General features: G+C 41.5%; 1 protein-coding gene across 4 annotated transcripts in view; it reads left to right on the plus strand.

Moving 5' to 3' along the window:
* Window positions 1–12500, plus strand: part of phldb2b (pleckstrin homology-like domain, family B, member 2b) — a 104423-nt gene that overhangs the window by 62432 nt on the left and 29491 nt on the right. For all 4 annotated transcript variants that reach the window (XM_080417806.1, XM_080417807.1, XM_080417809.1 and 1 more), the window contains 3 exons: window positions 5915–6415; window positions 10361–10501; window positions 11326–11463. In XM_080417806.1, coding sequence (XP_080273932.1) covers window positions 5915–6415; window positions 10361–10501; window positions 11326–11463 — 780 coding nt within the window. The remainder of the gene's footprint in view (window positions 1–5914; window positions 6416–10360; window positions 10502–11325; window positions 11464–12500) is intronic.

Below are 12500 nucleotides of genomic sequence, written 5' to 3' on the forward strand. Positions count from 1 at the left end.
GGGCTCCACAGAGGCTTGTGCCCATTAGAATAGAACAAGGTGTCAAACTGGCAAAGGCTTCTTTTTGATGCAGAGAGAGAGAGAGAGAGAGAGAGAGGAGGAGAGAGAGAGAGAGAGAGAGAGAGAGGAGAGAGAGAGGAGAGAGAGAGAGAGAGAGAGAGAGAGAGAGAGAGAGAGAGAGAGAGAGAGAGAGAGAGAGAGAGAGAGAGAGAGAGAGAGGAGAGAGAGAGAAGAGGAGAGAGAGAGAGAGGAGAGAGAGAGAGAGAGAGAGAGAGAGAGAGAGAGAGAGAGAGAGAGAGAGAGAGAGAGAGAGGAGAGAGAGAGAGAGAGAGAGAATTATGATTAGTTTTTTGGACAACACATCTGTAGTGGGTTTGTTAGAACATGGTTTTCTTTCGTGCACACTTTCAGTCGCACACTGTGAGTGTCATTAGTTCTCTCTCTCTCTCTCTCTCTCGTAACCCTCCTCTCTTTCTTCTCCTCTTCTTCCCTTTTGCTGTCTCTCTTTCCCTAATTCAGTCTGTCTACCCTAACCAGACCCCTCCGTCTATCGTCAAGTCAAATACATTTCTATAGCACATTTAAAAACAACAGCAGTTGACCCAAAGTGCTTTCCAGAACAAGAGCAAAAAAAAAATAGACCTTAGTCTATTCACAAGCATATATAAAGGCATATAACGTAGTAAGAAAACAAATAGAAACAAAGCAACAGCAAACAACAACAGACAATGACCTCAAACTGTGTTAAAAAGCAAAGAGTAAAAAGGTGGGTCCTTCAGTTTGGATTTGAGAATCTCAATGGTGGGGCTTATCAGTGGTGGAAAAAGTACTCAGATTCTATACTTAAGTAAAAAGTACCAATACTGCAATATAAAAATACTCTGTTACAAGTAGAAGTCCAGAATTCAAATAATATTGGCATCAAAATGTACTTAAAGTACCAAAAGTAAAAGTACTAAAATGTTTGAAAATAGCAGATCTACAAGCTCACAACGCGTCGCGATGCGACGCGTTGTGAGCTTGTAGATCGGCTATTTTCAAATGGGCTAAAGCTGTTAATGTATGTTTCATAATATCATAATTTATATCTGGAAAGTAACTAGTAACTAAAGTTTTCAAATAATTGTAGTGGAGTAAAAGTACAATATTTGCCTCTGAGATGTAGTGGAGTAGAAGTAAAAGTATCGGAAATTGGAAATACTCAAGTAAAGTACAAATACCTCAAAATTGTACTTAAGTACAGTATTTAAGTAAATGTACTTAGTTACTTTCCACCACTGGGGCTTATCGTTCTGCCCCCACCCAGCCCCGCCCTCTTCCTCTATCAGATATTATTTACACACAGTGCTTTTCATCCCATCCCAGGAGGGCTTAACAGCCGAACTTAGCCTCCTTGGGGTATTTTGGCATGTAGCAGCCTCCGTAGCTCGTAGCCTCTCTTTAGTTTGACTTGGGGAGGCAGAATCATGAAAGGGACTGACTGACAACTATTGAGGTTTTCCCGGGAAGAAACAAAATAGACCAGATTACAGATTAAAAAAGATTGGATTGTGTTCAGAATATAGATTATGGATTATGACGGCTGTTAACAGAGTCTCAGACGAAACGAGGATATTTTAACCTGAGGCCACCATGCTTCACAGGTAACCTGACTAATGTTGGATATGTGTGAGAAAACCTTTTGATTCACTAGTTGTGATTCTAATGCTTTCCTAACTCAGTAAGACCGGGAACGCATCTCTGTCATTTTAGATTTCTTTGCTATTCAAAAATAGCAGATCTACAAGCTTCAATTCAAACTTTGAAAATGTGTGCAAATCTTTGAATATATATATATATCTTTAAAGCGAACATTTGTAACTCAAATCTTTGCTCCACGGGGGGGTCCCTGGAATAAAACATTTTTTAGATGGGGGGTCTACGGCCAAACACATATCTAAAAATGTTTTCTAAATCCTAACAGTATGTCGCTATATCGGTGGTGATACTTTTCATGTCAAGGACCCCCCAAATGTATTTGGCCGCCGACCCCCATCTCAAAATATGTTGTTCCAGGGACCCCCAGAAGCACAGATCAGAGTTAACAACGTTCACTTTAAAACATATATTATATATATTCAAAGATTTTCAAAAGAATTCCACGATTTTTCAAAAAGAATTGTAGATCTACAAGCTCATAGCGCGGCACTCTATGCCACGCTATGAGAGTGTATATCTGCTATTTTTTTAATTGTCAAATAAATCTAAAGTGACAAAGATGCGTTCCCGCATTGAATGGGTTAACTTGAGCATGTTTTATATCGTAGTGTTTTGTCAATTATTTGGGGGCCAACTTGCAGTATCCTCACGGCAGAGATGGGGACTCGAGTTAGGGACTCGGACTCGAGTCGCACTCGAGTTGCCAAAAACAAGACTCTCGACTCAACTCTGACTCGCCCCTCAAAGACTTGACTCGACTCGAGCCTCAAAGACTTGAGACTTGACTCGACTCGAGCCTCAAAGACTCGTGGACAATCTTTATTTTATGTTTTTTTTTGTGACAAATAAATGAATGAAATGCCCAAGAAACTTCCACTCCCCTGTCCCCCCCCCCCGCAAAGAAACCTCCGCTCCAGTGCGCGCTGCGCGGAGCCGGCTTCAGTCAAGCTGTTTCGTGCTGCTCATTAACTAAAACATGGAGAGGCGAGCGCAACAGCTGCTATGTGTGTGGCCGCCGCGGCCTTTCATCATAAAGTTTAAATATAAAAACTTCGAAATACAAACAAATATGTTTAGCTCAGAATCAGCTATATAACCTCAGTTATCTTGGCGTATGCTTACATTTTTTATAAGATGGTCGGATCATCTGTGACAGCACGTTTAGGAAACATCGGATTTTCATTTAGTTAAACCCAGCTGGGTGAATATTCAACACTTCACCACGGTAAACGCTACGCTCATGTAATGTTCACTGCATAAAAGCTGTGGTTCTCAAACCTTTTCAGGCCGTGACCCCCCAAAAGAATCATATTTGAACTGGGGATCCACATTTAGTTTGACTCGGTTCCACAGATAAATACTGTGAAAATAGCAGATCTACAAGCTTGCGAGGCATTGTGAGCTCCGTTGTGGTCCCGACCTAGCTGTAGTATCCTACAACCCTCGTAGACGTATTTATGATTCTGACGTTATAAACGTCAGAATCATAAATACGTCTAGGGTTGTATACTACAGCTAGTCCCGACCCACAGGTTGAGAACCACTGACTACAAGCAAGTGACATGTCTATGACAGCTGAGGAGACACAGAGATATCACGCCACTGCTGAGAAGATAAGACGCCACTGCTCTGCTCGCCTAACCTGTGCGCAACAGGGCATATCTCCGCCAAGCCAGGGTGACCTACCCAGGCCCATGAAATTCATATGCAGGCATAGTAGCCAATTAGAATGAAATCTGCAAAAACTGACTCATATACTGATACAGAACCATATTGGCTATATATTATCGCTGTCGGGTGGAAATCTTGTATGTTCCTTTTTTATTATTATTTAAAAACAATTTAAAATCGTGAAAATAGCCAATCTACAAGCTGTAATTATTAATAATTAAGAAATACTATATTTTAAAGAGTGAAAAATCAACTAAAGTCATTATTAGTGCAAGTTCAATCACATTTCATTTGAATGAAAATAAATTGTGGGGAAAATACATAAAATCTCTAATCTGTGAATCTAATGTGATTTATTATGACCTGTCTATACTTTTTACCCCCCCCCCCCCCCCCCAAAAAAAAAAAAAAAAAAAAAAAAAAGACTTTAAAAAGACTCGAGACTTGACTCGGACTCGACCCTCAAAGACTTGACTCGGACTCGACTCGACTCAACCCTCAAAGACTTGAGACTTGACTCGACTCGTGCCTCAAAGACTTAAGACTTGACTCGGACTCGACTCGACTCAACCCTCAAAGACTTGAGACTTGACTCGACTCGTGCCTCAAAGACTTGAGACTTGACTCGGACTCGAGCTCAGAGACTCGTGGACATCTCTGCCTCACGGCTCACCAGGTTGAGAACCACTGATATAATCTAACCAGTGGTGGAAAAAGTACTCAGATTCTATACTTAAGTAAAAGTACCAATACTGCAATATAGAAATACTCTGTAACAAGTAAAAGTCCAGAATAAAACAAATTCTTGAGTAAAAGTACAAAAGTATTGGCATCAAAATGTACTTAAAGTACCAAAAGTAAAAGTACTGAAATATTTGAAAATAGCCGATCTACAAGCTCACAACGCGTCGCATCGCGACGCGTTGTGAGCTTGTAGATCGGCTATTTTCAAATAGCCTAGGTATAAAATAGGGCTGAAGTGGTTAAAGTATGTTTCATAATATCAAGTAAAAGTATTGGAAATTGTAAATACTCAAGTAAAGTACAAATACCTCAAAAGTGTACTTAAGTACAGTACTTAAGTAAATGTACCTAGTTACTTTCCACCACTGAATCTAACATTCAAAGACTGGTGTCCGAATCGAGAGATTCCATGCAAGTTGTGTTGTATTGATTTGCTTAGCAGAGATATACTGTATGGCTAATTGGCTAATCAGATATTTGAACTACGTTACATCCGTTTGATTTATCTCACTTTTAGACAACGTAAACACATATTCCACAGCATGTTATGGTGCAATGAATGGTTGTTTACATCTTCAAAACCTTCTCCCTCAAGGACTTCACCCACTGGGGTGCATGACGGATAAACAATCCAAAAATACACTGGCAAATATTTTGCATCAAACTATTCTTTATATAGTGTTATAGTTGATGCCTCGTTCATACAGGTTGATGACTTACAGCGAAAAAACGATAACATTGTATCGCTTTATCACCACGGAATATTTGTGTTCTGCGTGGATATACTCAAGACACAATATTACCTGTGTATTTTGTGTGCACTTCCCGTGTGTGTGTGTGTGTGTGTGTGTGTGTGTGTGTGTGTGTGTGTGTGTGTACACGTGTGTGTGTGTGTGTGTACATTTGTTTTCATGTTGTATGTGTCAAACTTGCAGTGGTGGAAAGTAACTAAGTACATTTACTTAAGTACTGTACTTAAGTACAATTTTGAGGTATTTGTACTTTACTTGAGTATTTACAATTTCCAATACTTTTACTTCTACTCCACTACATCTCAGAGGCAAATATTGTACTTTTACTCCACTGCAATTATTTGAAAACTTTAGTTACTAGTTACTTTTCAGATATAAACTATGATATAATGAAACATACATTAACCACTTCAGCCCTATTTTATACATAGGCTATTTGAAAATAGCAGATCTACAAGCTCACAACGCGTCGCATCGCGACGCGTTGTGAGCTTGTAGATCGGCTATTTTCAAATATTTAGTACTTTTACTTTTGGTACTTTAAGTACATTTTGTTGCCAATACTTTTGTACTTTTACTCAAGTAATTTTTTTAATTCTGGACTTTTACTTGTAACAGAGTATTTTTATATTGCAGTATTGGTACTTTTACTTAAAGGGATACTTCACTTTCCGCCGGGGGACACATTTAAAAAAAATATTAAAAATAAATGAAAAAAGTTATGGAAAATTCATGGCCCCCTCACGCATTAGAGTGTCCTACTAATGTGTGAGGGGGCCATGAATTTTCCATAACTTTTTTCATTTATTTTTAATATTTTTTTTAAATGTGTCCCCGGCCCGAAAGTGAAGTATCGCTTTAAGTAAAGAATTTGAGTACTTTTTCCACCACTGTGTGTGTGTGTACATTTGTTTTCATGTTGTATGTGTCAAACTTGTCCAATTGCAGCTGGAAAGTATCTAATCATAGGTTCTACTGTCTGTGTGTGTGTGTGTGTGTGTGTGTGTGTTCGTGTCCGTGTGTGTGTGCGAACGTCTTGTTCACCACAGGAGCGCCAGCGTCTGGAGACCATCCTGTCTCTGTGCTCGGAGCTGGGCCGGGCCGACAGGGACGGATGCGACGCGGACGACTCCAACCCCGGCTCGGCCGTGGTGGCCGACCTCCAGAAGATCAACCGCGAGCTGGAGAAGCTGCAGCTCAACGACGACGACGACGACTTGGACGACGACTTGGACGACGACTTGGACGCGTCGGAGTCCGTCTTCTCCGACACCTCCTCCATGGTCAACGCCATGGTCAACGGCTGCACCTCCCCCTCCGGCGGCAACGGCCAGAGGTGGCCGTTGCCGCCGGAGGGCCTCTCCTCCTTTTCCGCCGGCTCGGAGAACGGTTTCTACGACGACGACCTGCCGGCGCAGCAGCAGCGGCGGACGCGGCGCAGCAGTGGTCAGCAGCGCCACCGTCGCGACAACAGGGCGGAGTCGCCGGTGGTCGGTCTGCGAAGCTCCGCCCCCTCGCCCACCCCGCGCATGATGCAGAGGACCAATGAGGTTAGAGAGAAGTAGGGGGGTTTCTCAAAGTGGGTTCCAGGGGCTCTCAGGGTTCCTTTAGGAGTCCTTTTGGTTCCATTTGTATACTGTCAGATTTAAAGGGATAGTTCACCCCAAAAATTACTTATTTTCTATCAATTACACACCCCATGAAGCCTTGAATTCATGGAGATTTTTGGGGTTTTGTCGCATTCCTAAGAATAGATGCTAATGTCTCCGGTAGCCTACCGGAGCCGCCGCTGGTCATCAAATTACTGGTTTACGAAAAAAAAAAAAAAAAAATTGGGATGAACTATCCCTTTAACACATTAACCGCCAAGAACGTAGTCCTACGGTCCGTTAAATCCAACTGTTAAGCGCCGAGACCGTAGCCCTACGGGCTGCGGTCTTTTCGCGCATGCGCGGTCCGGGTGCACTTTCGGAATTTTTTTGATCCACTTCCGTTTCCGGTTTGATGACCGGAAATAGAATTATTTGGGATCCGGTTTTGACGATCACGCCCGCTCCCATTCTACAGACGAAACTGAAACTCAATTCTCTTCCTGTAGTTTTTTCTCCTTGCATTTCACTGTTTAACGTAATCCGCTCTAACTACAACATGGATTCCCCGTTTGACACGCGATCTTCACTGGGAGATACAGGGAGATCTCGCGGATGTAAACAGACCGTGTAGAGCTCAATCTTAAGGATTTTAACAAGATCTATGGCGACATGAAAAAAACAACAAAACAACAAAAACACCTTGGCACTGGTGAGTACATTATGAGATTAACCTCTGGCGGTCGATGTGTTAAGGGGAGACCTTGACATAGGTTGGCACAACAATATCCTGTACATGCACATTACAGCGTCTCCTGCCATCTCTATATTTAGTTAATTTTAACATTCCAAGAATGAATGAGGGACGAGAACCAGGACTCACAATGTCATGTCACATATCTAGAACATTTATTCAGATGCCCTGAATAACGTTAATTACCAAATAGAATGAACGCACGTGAATTTGTATTGATGCACACAGTCTCATATAGGTCTTAGTACAGTGTTACGTGAGTGCAGTGTCGGCTGTTAACAAGTCACTGCAGCCTCATCAAAGCTTAATCAGGCTTAAAGGATAATTTTGGACTAAAGTTTTCTTACCTTTTCTATGACGTTATGATATCTTAGGATGAATGGTACAGTAGAAAATTTTCATAACTCCACCCCTGAGCCGCCACAGCTTAAAAGGTGCGCGGATAGGCCTTAGGTTAGATCACATATTTTAATGGCTTTTTTTTATTATTTTTTTTGTGAGATCTGACGTTCATAGTGACAGAACACTATGCAACCAAAAAAAAAAACCAAAAAAAAAAACAGAAGTCTCGCTAGACGAGATTGAAATCTCGAGATTTCAATCTCGTCTAGCGAGACTTCTGTTTTTTTTTTTTTTTTTTTTTGGGGACAGTGTTCTGTCACTATGAACGTCAGATCTCATCAAAAAAAAAGAAAAAAAAAGCTATTAAAATATGTGATCTAACCTAAGGCCTATCCGCGCACCTTTTAAGCTGTGGCGGCTCAGGGGTGGAGTTATGAAATGTTTCTACTGTACCATTCATCCTAAGATATCATAACGTCATAGAAAAGGTAAGAAAACTTTAGTCCAAAATTCCCCTTTAACCACATGAACCCTAACGTCCCTATTCTGGGGCAAACATTTTTTCTGGGTTATTCTGGGTCCTCAGAGTTACTACAGGGGGGGGGCCCCCAAATCTTTGTCTGACAGGAACTTTGCGTTTGTTTTTGTACATGAACCGCTTCCCTATTCTTAGGGGCAAAAGTTTAATCACAATTGTATATACAGTATGTAGTGGGGGTCCCTGCTTCATCTCTCTCTCAGCTAAGGGGTCCTTGGCCTGAAAAACGTTGGAAGATCCCTGTTACAGGGTGTAATCAGGAAGCGTCATACTCTTAGTTTTCTCTCTCTGGGAGAGATGAAAGTCAGAGAGATCACTTCCTTGTAAGACTTGACTTGTACAAGCACACACACGTTTTGCCCAAGTACAGGTGCGCACACACACACACACACACACACACACACACACACACACACACACACACACACACACACACACACACACACACACACACACACACAGATATTTACAGTCCACTTATTAGATTAGAAGGGGCCTGAAAGTGACCCTTGGCAGCTGGCGTATGTGCATTTTGGAGTGCATGCGATTTTGCACTTAGCTCATGTGAACAGCTGCCCCCTCCGTTGGCTGGAATGTCAGAATGTTTGAGAGATTGTAAATCATCCCGTGCTTTAGCACAACTTTACTCTTAACTAAATAACCTTGTTAGCATTGATTGATTGATTGATTGAATACTTTATTAACACGTTTGATAACAGTACGTGTAGGACAGTCAAAAGTTATCCTGAAAGGATAACACAAAAAGCCCTAGGGGCTTGTTTTCATAGTGGTCCATTGTACGCAAGGCAGTTTGTGTAGACCCCTCCACAGTGTCTTTGTTTGATGTGTGCAGTGAACAAACTGTTCAAATACTGTATAAGGCGTATGATTTGCAGATGGGTTGTCAAATCAATTTGTAAAAATCGTCTGTAAAATGTATCCGTGAAAAACTAAAACCGTCAAGAGAAGGGGGGTGTTGAGGTGATCTTGGGGGGGGGGCGTTTGTATTTCTTCTTCTTTTTTCAGCCAGTTCAGTCAATTCTAGTGCACGTCATATCGTTGTTGTCGGGCAGAAACCTCGAATGTCCATATTTCAACTTATGTTTTTTTCCCCCTGTAAATGAACGCCCTACTTCACCATACCAGAGCGTCACACAAAACTAGTGAAAATAGCTGATGTATAAGCTCGCAAAGCAAAATGTTGTGAGCTTGTAGATCTGCTATCTTCACTATAAAAAAAATTTTCCCCCGATAATAAAAAAGGAATGGTTTTGGACATACAAAGTTTCCGCCTGACAGCAACTTAGCTTGGATTCAGGCCTTCCCAATTCCCAACTTTGGCCGCTCATAAAAGCACTATTTTCATTATGCCGGCGGTAAGGGAACTGGATATTGAATAGGAGGGGAGGGGGCGGGGGGGCACACTGGTCCAAAAAAGGTAGAGACCCACTGCTATAGATGGGGCCAAACAGTCTGTAGTTGCTAAGGAGACTTGAAAAACCCTTGTAAACATCCAGTCAGCTGTTTGTTGGAAGGAAGGGGTAGAGAGAGGCTCAAAGCAAACTGAAAACAACCTGAGCTGGTTTCCCAACCGGATGCTCACAAAGGTTGGAACATTCAATGCAGCTGTTGTGCAGTGGGTCCTGTACTGTTGACAGCATGAAACCATGCACACCAGTGCTTCCCAAACGACAAGTCCAGGTTCAAAACGTTACTAATATATTTTTTTAATGGGCTAAATCAGTACTTTGTGCGCTCTCATTTCCCAATACAGAAGCAGACTCTTTATCCTACATTATTTTTTTAATTACTTTCAATCTGGTGTCCCTATAATAAAAACATTTTGTTTTTTACAAAAACAATTACCTAAAATAGCCGATGTTCAATTTTGTTGCACTGTGACATGCTGTTTTCACCTGCCCATTGGTCTGCTTTGGACACAAAAGGTTTGAAAACACCCAGAAAAACATCAGATACTTAAAAATGTTTGGGCTTTCCTGCATTTAATTGATAGTGTACAGACGGACAGGAAACAGGGAGAGAGAGATGGGGAGAGACATGCAGCAAAGATCGTCGGGAACGGGACTCGAACCCGCGATGCACTTATAGGCTACATTAGAGCCTAAGTGCCCGGACCGCTAGGGCAGCGGTCCGGGCCTATCAGATACATCTGAATAATTGCGAATCTCTGTCATCGGTTTTCACAAAGTTCTCCTCAACAATAAAGAGCCCAAATCGTAATTTAACCTGTTCCTGTTTATGTCGTCACCAGGTAGCGGACGATGGCGCTCGCCGGCGTGCGCAGGAAGCGAGGCGCGTGGAGGAGGAGAGGCTGCAGGTGCTGAACAACATGGAGGAGCTGGAACAGAAGATCAAAGAGCTGGACAACCAGATGGACGAGTCCGTCAGAGAGGTAACGGAGATGGAACCTCAACGAGTCTCCTTCAAACCTGCTTGTGCCGCCTAGGAGAACACAATGCACACAGTGGGGCTGGGCGATAGGACTTCAAATCAATAGCACCATTATTTCAACCCTTTGCCTCGAATAATGAACAATTATGAATTATTAGAAATAATGCATAAGTGGTTAATTTTGTCAATTTAGTAGATTATGGGAAAAAATCGATTAGAAATGTTTTGTGTCGATTCGTTGATATATAAGAAAACATTTAGACTATTCGAAACCTTCATGAGCAAGATTAACTCATTCACTGCCAGAATAAAACATTGTCTGTAGCCGACCTTGCCAGTGATTCCGAGCGCTTTTACTAACCTTTGAAAAATCATAGAATATTATTTTTCACAGCAATCCATCCACCTTTAAAAGACGATGAAAAAGCGTGCCATCGCGAACATCCGTTCCGTAGTTATTGCCAGATAAATGTAGGTTGTTTTTGCCAAAAAGCAACAGAAAGCACTCAAAGCAGAGAAAAAGAAGGCATTCTTCCAAATCCATTAGAATGGAAGTGAATGTGGCAGTTTTTTTTTTCCAATCACGTTATTTGCTGCTTCGCTGTTAGCGAAGAGCGCCATCTAGCGTCTTAACACTGAAAACACGCCAAACACGTCATTGGCAGTAAACGAGTCAAGTTGGTTATTTTTTCTAAATATCGGTTATATTTTCGCACCAGGTGCGATGTAACCGCCACCGTGTGAGTGTTGCCAACTGAGGTTCAGAGATCCATTGATTGATTGATTGATTGATTGATTGATTTTCTGTCTGACTGCATGTTGCAGGTGGAGGTGGAGAGAGCTCTGGTGGACGCGGAGCAGGAGTCAGAGCTTTCTGCTCTTCAGCAGGAGAGAGAGTCTCTGGAGGCTCTCCACAGCAAGCTGGACGACCTGGAGAGCAAATCCCAGCAGGAAAAAGAGAAGGTAATGGTGGTTGAGAGTGAATTATCTGCAAGCAGTGGTTGAACGGCTGAATGCATTTCCATGTTTTTTCTGGTGTTTGTAAAGATGTGTTACAAGATAACACCACGGCCTCCCTGTCCAATCTTTAGCTATCTATGCAGTGTTCATTGGTGAAGCTGTTCTATACACAAGCTGGCTGCTTGTGTGCATGTCCTAGTGTGGTGACGTCTGCGTTTCTTGGCTTATAGTGATCCTTACCTCATCTACTTGTCAAAACAAAAATGCCTCACAAGAACGACGTCGGTACTACTAAGAGTACATGTGTTTTACGTAAGTTTCAAAACAACACAAAGTGTAGGCAGATTCAAACACATTGCTTATATTAACTTTATAAATGTTTTAGTTGCCTTAGTTTAAAGATTAAATATGACATCGACAGTTTGTGTGCTTTTTGGAAACAATGACTACCCTAATAGGGGGAAATCACAAAATGCCCAATAAATATGAAAAGCTACTCCCAATAGGCTGTCAAATATAAATGTACTTGTATTGACCCTATAAGCAATTTAATATAGGTAAGGTTTTGCCCACTCAAATGGTACCGATATCTGGTCTGGCCCATGGACTAGTATGATTTGTCTACTTTTGAGTGAAACAGACATACGTACATACATACATACATACATACATACGGTACATACATAGTAGAGGTGTGCCGATATATCGTTCCGCGATATATCGCGATACGTTTTCATCACAATATGTTTCTTTTTATTACATTTTTTTAGATATATTTTTTTTTGCAATAATAATAATGCAAAAACAGAAGTATTTGTTTGCATTAGCTTCCCCCCCCCCCCCCCCATATATTTTCATAATAAAAAAGTGCCATATATCGTATCGTATCGATATCGTGAGCCCAATATAGTGTATTGTATCGTGAAATTAGTGTCGGCACACCCCTAATACATTACATACAGTACATATTATGTAGTAAAGGAGCACCCATTTTCTTCATATAATTGGTCCTCCTCACTAATACTCATTATAAAGTAGAT

The sequence above is a fragment of the Gymnoscopelus braueri genome (genome assembly GCF_963280865.1).
Source record: "Gymnoscopelus braueri genome assembly, chromosome: 21".
NCBI classification, from domain to species: Eukaryota; Metazoa; Chordata; class Actinopteri; order Myctophiformes; family Myctophidae; genus Gymnoscopelus; species Gymnoscopelus braueri.